Source organism: Neopsephotus bourkii, unplaced genomic scaffold, assembly GCF_033783945.1.
Source record: "Neopsephotus bourkii isolate Nb327-2 ecotype Australia unplaced genomic scaffold, CSIRO-AGI_Nbou_v1 NB_1760, whole genome shotgun sequence".
NCBI classification, from domain to species: Eukaryota; Metazoa; Chordata; class Aves; order Psittaciformes; family Psittacidae; genus Neopsephotus; species Neopsephotus bourkii.
This window is the reverse complement of record NW_026902234.1, coordinates 384,509-401,051: the sequence shown is the minus strand read 5'-3', so window position 1 is coordinate 401,051 and position 16,543 is coordinate 384,509. Positions and strand designations below refer to the sequence as shown.

At 38.0% G+C, this 16,543-nt stretch overlaps 1 protein-coding gene across 6 annotated transcripts in view; it reads left to right on the top strand.

The window, feature by feature from the left end:
- The window catches only part of LOC133225376 (cohesin subunit SA-2-like), a 57,814-nt gene that overhangs the window by 9,230 nt on the left and 32,041 nt on the right, over positions 1–16,543 (top strand). For 5 of the 6 annotated variants that reach the window (XR_009729129.1, XM_061377676.1, XM_061377677.1 and 2 more), the window contains 8 exons: positions 154–230; positions 3,000–3,071; positions 4,614–4,818; positions 5,854–6,005; positions 7,108–7,181; positions 7,611–7,734; positions 12,552–12,650; positions 14,710–14,789. Coding sequence is in view for 5 of the 6 variants with exons in the window: in XM_061377676.1 (XP_061233660.1) it covers positions 154–230; positions 3,000–3,071; positions 4,614–4,818; positions 5,854–6,005; positions 7,108–7,181; positions 7,611–7,734; positions 12,552–12,650; positions 14,710–14,789 (883 nt within the window). In the remaining variant the exon portion in view is untranslated. The remainder of the gene's footprint in view (positions 1–153; positions 231–2,999; positions 3,072–4,613; positions 4,819–5,853; positions 6,006–7,107; positions 7,182–7,610; positions 7,735–12,551; positions 12,651–14,709; positions 14,790–16,543) is intronic. The other variant, XM_061377678.1, reaches the window with a different exon arrangement.

Here is a 16,543-nt window from a genome sequence, read left to right as displayed (position 1 = left end):
TATCTATATTGCCCTTACCAGTGTAAACAGAGATAAAGCAGAGAGTCTCTCCTTCTACGTGTTTCTAAATTTTATATGGAATTCTTGCTGTGTTTTGGACTTGATTAATATAATATGGTGTTGGTAACTCTTTCTGAAATACTACTTTTCTAGGCATGGTAACAGCAGAGATGTTTCAAAGTTTGCACAAGAAAGATGTCATAAAAAAAATGACAGAGAACTTTGATGAGGTAGGCAAAGCTTTGAGTTTGCATGTCTTGTTTATATAAACAATAGGCTCTATGTTAATAGCCAACCTGGACAGAGTTTCTGCTGCTTAACAGGAGCTGTGTCCCATTTCCTTAATTTAGGAAATTTGGAAATTTTAAGATAAATTTGGTGTTGTAATGACCCATTTTAGCAGCAGCAGGATAATTTTTTTTCTGTAAGCTGCTCTTATTTTCAGGGTTTTATTGGGGCTATCTAAGTGCAGTCTTCATGAATCTGTCTTTCTCTTAGGAGTTCTTTTCATAGTGACTTTAACAACGTAAATATAACCCACCATTGCAGAAGGTAAACAGTTCCTTTGGTATTTGGTTTATAGGTCCTTTTAAAAATACAATAGTAGGTGACTGATGAGCTAATTGAAGATTTTAATTTTTTTTAGCTGATATTTTTATTTGAATCTTACCCTTCTGGTAATCTTAATTTTTAGAGTTGTGTCTTGTTGTATGAAAGAAGAAAAATGTATTTCTGATTTTTAGATAATTGTCAAAACAATAGTGAATATCTCATTTCTGGAGGATTGTTAAGAAAAATTCATAGCTTTACAGTACTGTTTCTCTGTTTGACTCCTTCTTGGCTAATTATGCCAACATCAAATTTCTGCAGCACTCTCTCAGCTGGTTCTGTGCTTTTTTTCTGTATTTGCCACCTCTGAATTGATTTGTCAGGCAGCAGCCATCAGCCTTGCTTTAACTGAGCATCTCTCAAAGACCAGCTGCTGTAGAAATTCCCACAGAGGATGAATTTGCCAATGTGGTTTTCTTCATTTTAGAAGTGTAGTAACACTTGAGCTGTTTTTTGACAGAAATTATCTGATATATGTCTGGCTATATGAATTAGTAATCTGGCATTTCTTTCCTAACTAGATTAATCCTGAATAGCACTCATCATAGAATAGGCATCTGGAAGGTACAAAGATATGATTATTGTTAGCATTTGCCTGGAGGTGGTACAGCTCTGTAACCTTTTAACATGTCCTGGCACTGAGGGGGCAGACAGGTTCTTTTAGGGATTCTTAGTTTTATTTTCTTAACAAGATACTATTATTAGTATAGCAGAGAATTTATTATTAGAATGTTGTGGGATTTCTACAAGCAGAATCAATATAGTAGCATAGTGTAGAATTTATAATCTAAATTCATTTATGATTTCTAATCACCTTAGTAATACAGAATTTATGATAAATTTAACCTATAATTTCTCATCACCTGGACCCTCTGCAAATCAGGTCAAATCTTAATACATGATTGACTACATAACAATCATAATCCGGACTTGTAAATCATATAAAAGAAAAAGAGTCACTCGGTCCTCGGAGGAAGCAGATGATGGTGGAGGTGTTGCTGCCATCATGGGTCATGGGTCCATGTGTCTCACTGTCCAGCAACAGTTCTGGTCCAAGTTCCCTACTTGCAACTACTTGATTTTATGGACAGTGCTTTAGGTGCTGTGACACTTCCCTGTTCTGTGATGGGGTCATTGCCACTGCCTAGCTGGCGAGGTGCCTGGAACCTTCAAGGCCAGTAAGGGAGGGAATAATCAGCCTTGTGGCTAGGAACCTTGAGACTGGTAGGGAGGGGAAGAAGAAACCTGTTTGATTGTCTGCTTAGTTCACAGGACCTTCGGGTCCCTGATAATGAGGGAAATGGAATGAATACATGACCCACTTGCTCACAAAGAACGGCTGCTTGCCTTATAAAATGGCATTAGTTATGTTAACCACATTATCAGGGTCTGGGAGCAGGGCATTCCAGTCACACATGGGATTGGGCAGCCTGCTCTGGCTGACCCTGCTTGCGCAGGTGGCATTGCGTTAGATGATCTCAAAGAGTCCTTCTCAATTTCAGTCTTTCTCTGATTCTGTGAAAACTTGTTCTGGTGTTGGAAGCGGAGAAGGGTTTTAATATGGTCATTGAGGCATATGGGCTCGATAGCTTTGTGGGCTATGGTATTCCTCAGTGGAGAGATAAGTTTGTTTTTAGGACTACTGCTTGTTCTTTTCCCTCTTTCCTAAACTATTTTGTTTCTCTTTTCTGCTTCTTGTATGTGGCATTTTATTTCTTGAGGTTCTTTCTTTGTTCTTCCATAGGTTTCTTTCCCTCTCTTTGTTACTGCAGTGTTAAGCAATGAAAGAGTTAAGTTTGATAACTGTACATAAAGATAACTGTACAACCATATGGGAGTAGAAATACTTGTGGTGTTTCACTGAGCCTAATAAATAACTGTAGATGTCATGCCTTTTATCTTGGAGTAATTGCAGAGTTGAGGAAACATCTCTGAATCATGTCACAGAATGAAAACATTTCTCTATAATTTGAAAAGCTCAGAACAGTTTTCCAGAGTTTAGGTATTTTATAGTACCTACTTACTAAATGTTGCAAAGGCATAAATACTTAGACTTGCTGTGGAGCCATATCTTAGAACTAATAATGAGGTTTATACCTTGTATATGTTTGCTTATAAATTTTAAAAACAAGTTGTCTCTTACTTGTAGCATGAAAACTCAGGTTTTGCATAAAAGTGGGGTTTTTTTTTCTTTCCATAATTGGTTATAAATAAAAAATACTGAGACAAGAAGGAATTAAATTTTTATTTAATGTATTGGATTGTATGAGCCACCTGTAATGCATGTTGCCTTAAGTTTTAATAGCCTTTTAAATATGATGCATGGTTTGTCATATCTTTATGTGCCATTTCAACGAAAAGCTTTTAACATTTTGTCTCATGCACTACAGGAAAGTGGGTTGCAGTACAAGAAATTCATCGCCTATCCCTGGATCCTGACAGTTACTTGGCCAGTAGACATGGTAGTGTTCTTGTCGTTTTCTATAACTGTCGTATAGCACATGCTCGCACATGTGTGCACGCAGAGGTTTTGGCAGACAAATCTGTTCAAAGGCTTGTTTCATCAAAACATTCCTTTGCAAACAGAAATGTTTGGAGTAATATTTTGAGAACAGAAATGTTTCTCTGTTGTGCTTCTTCCCATACAACACTTGCAGTATTGTGAGGAATTCACTTTAACTCCTTGTTGCCACTTCAGTCTGACTTTGCTGTCTTTCCACAGACTCTGTATGAAAGAAAGAAACCTACCCAGAATGAATCAGAGTAGGAGCCTCAGCTGAATGATTTGAATAGTTCTTTGGAAGAAGCAGAGTTGCTGGTCAGGGAGGAAATCTAAGGGTATCCCTAGGTTAGATGCCTAAATTTAGGTGATGTGCACATGGTGCTGTCTGTATATTTACAATATGCACGTTACCCTTAAGCAGTATCCCGGTGTGATGAACGTGAACAGTAGAAATGCTCTTAAAAAGTGACATGTCTTCCTGTATTTGTGCTGCTTTTCAGACTGAGGAGTAAAATTTGGTGATAAAGTAGGTATTTCCTGAAGTTGTTTTGTCTGTCTTGGCACTTGCCACTACTGTTAGACTCTGAACTGACTCTTACAGCCTGATTAGGAATGCATTCCAAATTCTAAACTCCCAGTGTGCTTTGGGTTGCAGACATCTCTGAGGTCAGTCTGTGAGTTTATTTTTCAAGAAAGCAGTGGTTCCTTTGCTTTGGGAAGAAAGCTACAAGAGAAGACCAGCTGAGAAGTGGCCTACCTTTAGGATGAAATTTTCCATAGTGGGTGAAGCCTTGGAGCTCCCTGGCTCCATTCATACCTCTGCCTTATTCTGTGCCCCAGTGTGGCACAGTGAGGGGGTTGGAACTTGGTGATTTTTGAGGACCCTTCCAACCCAAACCATTCTGTGATTCTATGATTTCTGTGGAGGTTTTCAGAGATCTAGGTGCCAGTGGTATAGGTGTATTTGTCATGAAGCTGTAGCCTTTGATAAACTCCTTAAGCTGGTGATGCTGCTGAGGAAAACAGTCCTGTCCTGCTCACACCGCAGTTGTTCGTTTTCACTTTTCAGTCATTTCAGTTTTCTCCTGGATTTTAGTATGCATTTACAGGAACAGGTAGGATGGTGAAGTGGGGAAACACTGTGGGGATGTACAAGAGGCTTGTGGTTTATGGCAGTGAAAGTTACTTATGATGGCTGTGGCTTCACATGCCCTCTCACACCTGTTTGTTGACAGCTGTCTCGCATACATTGCTTTCAGATGTGAGCTATTGTAACAGTGTAGCTCTGATGAAGCTAGTTTGTCTCAGGGCTTGCTTGTAAACTAGTTGTGTGTCCCTACTTTGGAGTAATAACTGTAAAAGAAGCTATGGAGGAACTGAGGTGAAGCTGACTGTCAGCAAAACTCTCTGATAATTCAGTGAGAGAGATGTAAATGTTGTGCACAAACAAAACTGTGCATTTGTAATTACTGTGTTTTCTGTTGACTTTTTTCTTGTGCAGGGCAATGAAGACTACCCATTGATCAGAGCAGGACCCTATTGGAAGAAGTTCAAGGCCAATTTCTGTGAATTTATTGCTGTGCTTGTCCAACAATGCCAGTGCAGCATCCTGTATGATAGCTACTTGATGGACACTATCATCTCACTGCTTACAGGCTTAGCAGACTCCATGGTCAGAGCATTTAGACACACAAGCACTTTGGCAGGTAGAATAATTCACAGAGTTTTGTTGACTTGTGTGCAAACAGAATGGCTGCAAATTGAAAAGCTGTCTTATGCACTGACAGTGCCTTCCTCCTGCTGTATATTACTGTAATATAAATTATTTGTTTGGATGCTTTAGATGCAATAGATCTAGGCCAATTTTTCCTTTATAAAGAAATTTTCTTTAATGCCTGGCATGATTAACTTTAGAATTATGCTGTGTTCTGATTACTTCCCCCCCCAGCCTGATTTTTTTCAGGTTTTTATTTTGTTAGTTGGTTCCCTCCACTACTTAATGTAATGGGTTGCATTAAATGCTTCACCTGAAAAAGCTTCCATTGGAATACTGCTACTCCTGTGGTCCCTATGCTAAAAAGAATATTCCTTGTTACACATTTTTTTTCATGCACATGATACTAAAGGATTACTTTTTTTTTCTAAAGCCGGTAAATCCTCTCTTTGCCTCACAAAGAGCACTTAAAGTATAATTTGTTCCAAAGTACACTGTTTGCTTTGGGGGCTCAAAACTCTCCTTGCAGTCCATGCAAACCATCTAGTGATCCTTAGATGAATGTGAATTTTTGTTAATTCAAGTAAAATATTAAGATTCCCGGCCTTTTATGGGCCAGCTTCACTGTTGGGTTGTATGGTGTATTTTTTTTTCTCCTTTATTTTTTTTTTTTTTAACTGAAGATCAGTTCCACAACTATAGATCCTTTTGCAGAAAAATCAAAATTACAAAATGTAAGAAGAGTTGTTCAGTAAATTACTTCTCTGACTGGAACTCTGGCCAGAGGTTATAAATCACCAGTAATACAACTAAATTTTCCTTTTTTGATCATTGTCTGCCTTTAAAATAAAATAAATTAAAATAAATTAAATATTTTAAAACTAATTACTATAATCTAGTAATGTTTGTATTTTATATAATAAACTGGGTGTGGTTAACCATATCCTTTTTGTGGTAAAGTGGTGGATGTATTTATGCTACATATCTGTGAACTAAGCTAAATATGTTGGGTTTGTTTCCTTTTTAGCAATGAAACTTCTGACAGCAGTTCTAACTGTACGTCTGAACCTTGATGTCAACAAGCACAATGCTCAAAGATTATATGAGGTGGAGAAGAAGAGGATAAGTGGCAAGAGGACCAATTACAGACTTGATCAGCTTGAGAGAAAAAGGAAAGAGGTTAGGCAGGTGTCCTTTATGGGAGATGTGTGAAGATGTAAAAAGAGGGATCACTGACAGCTTACATTTGGGTCACTGCAGTTCTTTAAGGTTTATATATTTATCTAATGCGTGGTGCAGAGCAGTTGTGACTGGCTAGGCTGAGTGCTACAAAAATGTCTAAGGTAATAACTGCCATATGTACTGTTAACTTGTGATGTCTTGCTTCTCTAGATAATTACTATCTAGCAATTGCTTCTCTAAATTGCTATCATTAGCCCTTGATCTCTACACAACTAGGGATTTAAAACACGTGTTTACATCAGTAGCTCTGGTGGTGTGGGTGTGCAGTTTTGCATATGTTTGTACAAATTACAAGCCAAAATGTTGGTTCTTGAACTGAATTTCGGTGAATGAAAAAGGACACAGGATAGCTGTCATCCCTGTGTAAGTAATGCATTGTAAAAATGGTTGTAACTTTAGCCATGACCTATATCTTTTGTACTGTTCAGTTTCTGTTATTTCTTGCCTGCTCAGCTAGACAGCTTCTTATCAACTCCCAGAGACAGACCTATAACTGTAAGAAATAATTCTGGCTTGAGGATGGAGGTGATAGGAAGTATGAATATCAAGCATAGTTTTCTCTCTCCTGACTTTAGAATCAGTTATCTGTGTTCTGAGCTTTGGATGTCCATGCACTTCTCTGTGTTCAGGGCTTGCTTAAATACATGCTTACTGTTGAATAGGTGCATTTTGAAAATTCCCTGGTCTGCATTTCTTCCACCTCTGTTTAAGTGAATAAAAAGAGAATTTGAGCCTATATGTGAAGATTGCTTAATAGTTGTAGTGTATCTTTCTGTGTATTGGTAGATCAAGATTCACTATATCAAGTACTTTATTATCCAGGCTAGCAGCTTGTACCTGATAAACCTTTTACCAGGGTGTAGCTACAAAAAGGCCAGTTGCTAGTGTAGATACAGACCACTTACTTTGTATTGGTATACTATGTGTAAATACTAGCAATTTGAACCACAGTAGTATTGTAAGTGCACTGATGCAGATTTTTCATATCTAGTGAATTATGGCACCAATATTAACATTTAGTTCTCTTTGTATATTTCAGTATGAACATAAGCTTCTGGAGATACAGAATATGATGACTGCTATTTTCAAAGGGACCTTTCTAAACCGTTACCGGTAAGAATAAAAATAAAGCTGTGATGTGTATGCGCATTCCCAAGAAACCATTGCTCAGGTTGCCCGGAAAGCAGAATCAAGTTACACATCCTGGAGGCACTGATGGTATCAAGGAAAATGTAGCAGTTACGCTATTTTAAAGAATTGTGTCTTATAAAAGGACCTCTCAAATAGAGTTCTGACGTTCTTCATGCTGGCCGTAGAGCAGTGCATTTGTGATTGCGAGAATGCCCGGAATTACAAAGTAATTAGTGCATGAAACATTCGTAGCTAAAGTGGCCTAATTGTCTGTTGAAGACAAAAATACTTGTAATATTTTTATTATTATACATGCTTTTGCAATTCTAGAAGATAAAAATATTGCAAATAATATAATTACTATATTAGATATGTTAAGTATATTAATATTGAAATGTTGTAATTTCACAGTGATGTGATCCCTGAGATCCGAGCAACTTGCATTGAAGAAATTAGCGGATGGATTAAAACATACCCAGATGCTTTTTTAAATGATAGCTATTTAAAATACATTGGGTGGATGCTGTATGATAAGGTAAAGTGTGATTTTTATTTTTAATTTTTTTTTTTTGTAAGAATCCTAATGTTTAAATTCTTGAGTGTAGATATGTGGGACTCTGGCACAGTACTTTCTTCCCAGCTTCAGGTTTTACTTTTAAAGCCACTGTAGCACTAAATAACAGAACATTTATTTCAGTTCTGCAGCAGTGTGTGTCCCTGTGTGTGCAGTTATTTTTATATGTGACTGAATCGGGAGCTATTACTGAATTGTAAAATGGCCTATATCCTTTGAGCACCTGTAATATTAAAGGTTGACTAAAATTCTGCTTTTATGTTTGATGGCTATGTTTAAAATATAGTTTCATTTTATAAAAATGAGCAAATAAATATTGCCTATAGGAAAATAGTCTATTGCATTTCTCTTTTGGAGTTAAATCGATATAGAAAATATTTACACAAGGTCCAGTAATTTCCCAAAGGGGTTTCTCCTTTTCCTTATAGTAAGTTTGCTTTTTCTTTTTGAGTAGAGGCACATTTAGAACAACACCACCTCCTCTCCCACCTCCCAAAAAACCCCAAACCCCTTCCCACCCCCAGAAAAAGAAAACAGTAACTCAAAAATAAGCTTTTTCTCAAGCTTCTAAAATGCATGAGAGATTTTAGGGGGTGGTAGCGTTTATCGTGAATGGCCAATTATTAAAATTGGCACTCAGTACTTCTGCAGGCCACCTTGTAAAGTGTATTTAGTTTCTGTATAAATTCTGAAACGTCTTCAGTTTTGTGTCAATTTCAGGCGGTTTGTGTTGTGTAAATAAAGTTGTAGTTTACCACAAAACCAGGAGGGGGAGCGCAAAGCCTCTTATTTCCCTGAGTTGTGCCATGGCTGTAAAGGTAGTAGTTAGATTTTTAGAGCAACGAATCTATCAAGAACTGTCATCTTTTCCTGCATAAATTTTATCTGATCAGAATACCTTTCTAGTACATGTTCAGTTGGGAGAATTCTCAAAAGAAAAAGTCATTTTTGAAGATGATGTGTTTTCATTCCCAGTGCTGTACAGTGAGAATTAACAGCTGATGTCTCTGATTAATGCACGTAGCTCATCCAGTGTCATTTACTGGGAACTGAAAATGATTCTTTTTCTAAAGCTTATTACCTCACGGCAGTGCAGATGCAAGCAGAATGAGGTGAAGTGAGAAGTCTTCCATATTCTACATTTGTATAAGACCTGGTAGCGTGCCACTACTGGTGGTTGCTCTCCCGGCTGTGCTTTGTGATTTGCAGCCACTGTCAAATTGCCTGATTCCAAAATCAGAGCAGGGCATTTTTGGCAGCAACAGGGGCAGTAGTGCTTTTAATATACATCTGAATGTTATTTCCCACTACTCCTCCTTAATAAGCATTTCTGTCACATCTTGTTGAGGATGTGCAGAAAGAAACTGGTATCTCCTGGAGCCCATTTTCTTTTAGAATATAACATAGAGAAGTTTGCCAAATAATTTAGGCCCCAGAGTGAAACAACCACAAAAGTATTCTAACGGTGGGGAAAGACCTGGCCAGGATCAGCTACTGTGCTGTAAATAGAGATTAAGTACAGTCATTTGGGAGGCTTCAAAGTAGAGAGGGGAGGGAGAAGTAGGTACAAAGTTCACATTTTGTGTTGAAAATCTTTTATTTGAATATGATAATTCTTTCTTCCCCATGAGATACCATTTTGTCATTATACCCTGATATGAAACATCATATTTTTGTGTGTAAGGTTATTTCCTAGGTGCGAGAAGTTGCACCAAACTCAGTGGTAATATGCTGAAAACCACATGAGGATCTCTTTTTTGGCCCAGTAAGACTTGTGAAACACTGCTATAAAGATGCATTTTTGAGTACTTCATGTTAATCTGCTAGATTAACTTTTTATTTTTGAAGACCAAGCAGCAGTTAGTACTAAATCTGACGGCTGTGTGCAGTTGAACAATGTTATATGTAAGCCCAGCCACCTATCAGTGCATTTGTGAAACCCAGGCACCTAATTTTTGTTCAAGGGAAGCTACTCAATCAGCATCCAGACCCAATCATACCAATGCTGATGTGAGCAGCAGGTGTTGAAAGGAAATGCTGTGTGAAAAGTTCAGAGTTAAAGACCAGAAGAATCAAGGCAATGAAGAGTAAGGATGGGGAAAGGGAAAGGCAGAACTAGCATACAGAAGGCAATGGAGATGCATACTTGGGACCTCCTATCATATTAGACTAGCTTTGTCTGGAACTTCAGGGCAAGTTGTTGAGATTCTCTCACTGATGAAAGACACCCAAAGAAATCCTGTGGAAACAGGAACTTTCTGTTGAAATGAACCATGTGATCCTCCTGGCAAATTTCAGGAAATTGAAAGGGCTTTTAGTTTTGCTTCCCATTCAGCGTGATTATAGAAATTGATCCCATGGTTATGGCTACTTCTGAAATATTTCTTTCTTCAAATGGTCGTGTTTATATAGTGGCTTTCTGCTCCACAGGTCATCTCTGTGTATATGTAGTGATTTTTCTTTTTTTCTTTTTTTTTGGGGCAGTTTTTTAAATTGTTTCACCTGAGCAGGACACTTCAGCTGAATTGTCTTCGCTGTTCAGGAGTAATTCAGAAGTAGGCCTAGTTTTCCCAATTTATTGTTTGGGGAGTGTTAAGGAGAAAAAAAAAATGACCCAATGACCCCATCAAATCATCCAGGTCCCACTATGTATTTGTAAGGTGATAGTGATGAGGCTGAAATATCATAACTGAATGTGTCTAAACAGTGTGGAAGCCCACGCAGAGCTATTTGCTCTCGAGATGCTCACTGTTTCCCTGATGTTTTCTGCCATTTTGCAGATCAGGGTCAAAATATGTTGTGATATAGCTGAGGGGCAGTGTGTGTTCCGAGTACCCTGAAAATGCGCTTACATAATTCCCCTTCACTCTTGTCACAACTTTGAGAAACCAACCAGGCAGGTATTTCATAAAGATTAGAATGGTAGTTCTGGAAAGAAGAGTAGATGGCTGAGTGTTCGTATTTGCCTACATTACTATGGAAACGAGATGAAGGTAAATAGTGAGATAGTTTTAGAAGGCTGCGAAGTAATTTTGAAAGCCTAAGAAGCTGTGAAGAGCTCCTAGAAAAGGAGAGGTGGTTGAGAAGGAGATAATGCAGCTGATAACACAGGAAAACAAAAGTGGTCATAGTAGGAGTAGTTATTTGTGCATAGTTACTAGGGTTAATTTTCTCAATACTTAAGCATATACATGTAGGGCTATGACTGAGAACTTCTGGGTGGGCACAGGGTATTTTAGAAGGCAGATGGTGTAGTTTAATGTATTAAACTTTATATCTGCAGACCTACACTTGAATGCCACCTGACTGACAAATGACATTACTAGCTGCTTGCCACGGGCTATATGGCGATTCAGCAAGCCGTCACAAACTTGTTTTCCTTTTTTCCACCTTTTCCCCAAACACAAATGCAGTCCCTATTCACAAGCAAAGCCTTGTGATAAAATACTGAGGGCAGCTGAAGCTGAGCATGTGCCACTGTGCAGTGATGGGTTCCAAGCTGGGACTGTTTGCGAGCGTATTCTGTGTTGTAGAGCCCTTGTAGCTGTAGGAAGCAGCAGGTGTGGGCTACAGTCTCCTTCTCAGACAAGGCATTTATATAAAAGTACAATCTAGAATATGTACTGCTGGTGTGTCACAGGCAGATTAGACAGTAGTATTTATTTTACCTGTTGATCTTTTATTTTAGATTTCTAGTAAAAAGCTATCTTATGCAAAACTGTTGGTCAGAGCATGCTATTTGGTATTGTCCTCTGCTTTCCATCTAAGCAAGTGAACAGACACTTGTAGTAATGGATAGCCTGTGTGTAGGTGGTCTCCTTGGGTTTCCTTGATTATTCTTACTGCTATTGTTAGCAAGAGGAATTAAGGAAGAAATATGAAGAGATAGATTTGAAGCCTGAAGTTCATTTATGTGTCTCTGCTTGTATTCTTAGCATTGTAAGTTTACAGAACAGTGATTTTTCTGTGTAGGATCCTCAAAATTACTTTTTTAATGCCATTTAAAACTTTGTTATTTGAAAAGTGTAGCAATGTGCATGAGATATTTTAAAAGCTGGGTAAGGAAAAGACTTCTTTTTGAGGCATGTCTGAAGCAGCAGTACTAATAGTGGGAAATAACATCTTGCAGGGATAAATATATTTTGCCTAAATTCACTAATTAGGCCAAATTCAAAGCAGCCCTTTTCTTCTTAGAATGCTTAAATCCAGCATTCTGGCATAAAACAGAAAAAAGGAGAAGGCACAACATTTAATTTTTTATTTGTAAGAACCCACTGTGGTAACCCAGTGCATTTCTAAAGTGTACCTCTGAGAATCTTCCAGAATTTCTTGGAGTCCTTGTCCGTGTGAGTCAAGTGTTGAAAGGAAGTAAGCAAAGTCTGATGTATGGGAGAGTGTTGGTTGTATTAAGTGGGTCATCCATACTCTTCTTTTGTTACTTTAAAAGGCGAATAGCACAGTTTCTGCATCTTTTGCATCCTGTTGGTTTTATTAACTGTAGGGACTGTGAGAGTTCCTTTGACTCTTAAGGAGCCTAACACAAACTTTGATGTCACCTTTAAGTTTGGCTTACAGCAGGTTTCGTCTGTGTGTGTGTGTAAGATGTGCACATGAACAAAATAGTACCGATATCACTAATAAAGAAGATGAGGCAGTATTTGGATAGTCTGCTGTAGGCAGCCACAAAGAACTCTTATTTACAGAATATAAATGCCAGTAGTGAATAACATCAAAGACAAATGTTTTTTACTGTTAGCCAATTTCTCTTTGTCTTGCAGCAAGCTGAAGTGCGGTTGAAGTGTCTTCTGGGACTGCAGGGAATTTATAGCAGAAAAGAATTTGTTTCCAGAATGGATCTCTTTACTATCAGATTCAAGGTAAATAGATTACTGTTTGCTACTTTTTAAATCTGGGTTGGATGTATACACAGGGTCTGTTTTGATCAGTGCTGGTCTCCCTACTTTCTTGACTAACAGGAGCTTAGGGTACTGCGCAAACAGCCTGCTTAACTGAGTGGATGAAGGAGTTTTGCAGAGATGTTTCCCTCTGTTTCTATTGAATTTTTTATTTCACTTTAGCTCCTGCACAGACTGTATTAGCATGCACTGTGGTCATTTATTTCTACCCTTCATCCATAATGGTCCAGATATTTTTACAGGATTTTTTTGGCAGATGAGAAAAAATTTCATACTCTAAAGGTCCCTTTTTTTGCTGCTCCTGATAATGGTCTAACCTTGTAGATACTGGATTGGCTGACTATGTAATACACTGATTTGGGCATGGCACACTGTTGATCCACCATGTCAGTATGAGTCTTGAAGAAGGAACCCTTAACTCCTTTTCAAACAAGTCAGGCGAGACACTATAATTGTAAGAGCTTGTTCTGTGACCAACTGACTCTGTGCACTGCCTTTATCATATTCTGCCATCGTCACTCATTTAAGAAGTAAGCTCTTTACTTTTTTTTTTTTTTACATCCTGCTGTTTTTAATGATTTTGTCCCTTATTCTTATCCCAGTGGGGCTGTGCCTTTTCAGTATCTGAATAAGAAAGATTATGATGCTGTGATTGATTATCTCGGTCCTTCTGAATCAGTTTATAATCAATGCCCACATGTGGTGGTAATTCCTGTTCTTTTGCAAAAGGTGCAGGGCTTACCTGTACTTCAGAGCAGTTGCTAATAGTGAAAAATACTTGTAGCATATCCTCAAACAACAAGAAATAGATTAACATTGGTATCTTAAGAATAAATTCTTCAGACTGAAACTTGGCTATCTAAGATTAATCCCTGTTTTAAACAGTTATGTGGTACTCCCTTATCTTTCTGTCTAAAAGAAGGTTATAAGCTATGTAACCAGCTGCAGGATTGGTATTCAAAGACTGATGAGATAGCTTCAGTCTGTTTGTACTGTGATCTCCCTCTGTGTGGGGGTACTATATAAATGGATTATTCTAAACTCTGTCCCACAATCAAAAAAAAAAACCAACCCAAACACAACAACTCCTTTCTCTCTAAACAAAAGAAACCCAAACAGCTACACACAAAATATAGACTGATCTGGAATTTTTCAAAGTTTGAATCATGCTTTTCCAGTGATGGGAAATGTAGTCATATAAGCATCAATCCACTTCCCACAAGTGGGAGTTTTGTGAGCTCCCTCTGTTGTCCTTGAGCATTCATACTCAGGATTCATGGACTTCCACACCTTGCAGCTGTGTTGTGAGAAAAAGGAAGGTGCAAAGTAAAATGAATCTAGAGATTTAGAAGCTGTGCGTTAAGTAAGAAAACTGTTAGTCCCAAACAAGTCCAAAGGTTTAATATACCTTAAAGATGCAGACCACATCAAGGGGTGCAAGTTCTTGGGTACACAGGACATGAAAATTTCCATTTCTTGAGGTGTTTGCATGTGTACCAAGTTACAGTAAATTCTGGAGGTCAGGAGTATTGCTGCTGTTCCATGAACTACCTTTATGACTCAAGTCCTAATTGTCTTTCCAGCAAGGCACTGGCTTCTGTAATGTGTAGGTACACACACTTTATTGTTGATGGGAGAAACTGATTATATAATGCTTGTAATTTGAAGCTTACCTTCATTTAACATACTGAAGTGCCAGTAGTAACATCTTAGAAACAAGTTGTCAGTCACTTTTAATTTGTAGACTGTAGCTGATTTCTTGAGAACGCATACATTACATCTATAAAAAATATCGTATTACTGCATGATTAATTCAGTTAAAAAATTAACATGCTGTTAATTTTCAGGGGCTGGGGAACTACTTGGTAGTAATCAAGTTGCCTTATGTCTCTTAGGAAATAGCTGCTGAAATAAAAATAAATCTCTGCTCTACTAGTGTAGATGATCTAGCTGTAGCAAAAAATATATGTTTAAGAACAAACCATGTTACATCTTTTTATTGTCATTTTACATCCATTAGGATCGAATTGTGTCCATGCCTCTGGACAAGGACCATGAAGTAGCAGTTCAAGCCATGAAACTCTTGATGCTTATGTCACAGTAAATAATTTCTTTTTTAATTTACTGTATTGTTTTAATGGCAACAAGATCCAGATACAGTCCTGATGAATCTTCCTATAATCAATTACATGCTAGGAAACAGTTGCTGCTGGCAGGTTATGAGTTACAGTTAAAGTTGCTTAAGATATGGCATTTTCTTTCTGAGGGAAATACCAATGTTAAGAAAAAACCTTTGTGCTGAGAATCAGTATGAAAACTACATTTTCTATCTTCCCTCTGAAAGGAAACACCATGTTTTCATTTTGGCTTTTGTCAAACAGAGCATCTGCCTGTCTTGGGGGATGTCCCCACCCCATCTTCTGTCCCAGGGTTGCCAGGCCTTGACCTGATAATAGCTCAGGGAACTCTGCCATCTTCCCTGTCTCCCCACCTGATGCAAGAAGCCTTGAGCTTTGAGGCTGTTGCTAGAATTTGGACTTTCAGGTTCGTATCTCCATGGCAGAGAACTGGGGAGCTATTGGGCCTGCAGCAGACTGACTGACAGGAAATGAACAAGAGTATGCTATCTTGGTTGTGCAGAAGTGGAAAACTGACAGAAAAGTTGTTTCCTTGGGAAATTATTAGCCAGCCATAGGTTTGATAGGCTAATGGCAAGCTGGAAGTCTGGGGGAAAACCTAGACTTTGTGTTACAGAAGTATGTGAATCCTATTCTGATATATTCTTGAGCAGCCTGTTTATTTTGGAAATGGCTTTATTTACAAAATATGTGAAGAATACATTTTCTGTCATTTTATTTTCAATGCAGAATGAGAATAAAATGCGCACTGCATTTAATTGTTAATACAGTTAAGATGTTAGGACTCAATAAGTGTCTCTTCTGTCTCAGAGTGTAAGTTGAATTCTGCTGATGCAGCTGCTTGCTTCCATGTACAGCATGGCTTATTGTCCATTAGTCTTGTGGGATTTGCTTTTCCATTTAAAGCAGAAGTATTGGTCATTGCTAATGAGGTTGTAGACTTTAATGGACCAAATAATATGGTGTTGTAGGTATTTATGTTAAATTACAAGGACATTTGTATACTGAAATGCTGCTTTATAGTCTGGTCTCCTATCTCACTTCACACTCTATTGATTTGAGTGGCATTTCTTTAGGCTTGCTTCAGCATATGCATCAGAACAGCATATGATGCTGTGAACATAGGATACTTTTTGGAAGGGAGCACTATTGTTTGGGCCTCACTAGTAGTAGCTAGGGTTATATCGTTTCTGTGTTTACAACATCCATTTCTACCTCACTTGGTTCTCCATGGTGTGTAGCTACTGGAACAAAGCACAGTGCTGTGTCTGTGTATAAAGTGTCCCTGTGCTAGGAGGAGCAGCACACCATTGTTGAAGTATAAAGATTCTACACACCAGTTATGGCTGCCCTTGTTCTGTGTCTGCCCTAACAAGTGCTGTATTGGCACTGCAGCTGCTTGTCATTTCTGACTTTATTATAAGGGATCACGTTCTCATTAATGCAAGCTGCAGCTATAAAAGTTTGATCAATGTTTCTTTTTCCCTGAAGCAATTTTTCCTAATTTTTCTTAAATATGATTTCCAATGTGAATAAATGCCTTCTAAAGTTTTCTGAATGACATTTTTACATGATAAAATGCAGTTTTTGTAATTAAAATGGCTACAGTTTGTAATTGTTTTTGATTAGGTTGTGTGGAGGCCTAGAAAATAGATGCTTCTCTTTCCTTTTGCTCATCTGTTGCATAGCCATCCTCCTTTCTGCCTCCCCTCCCCA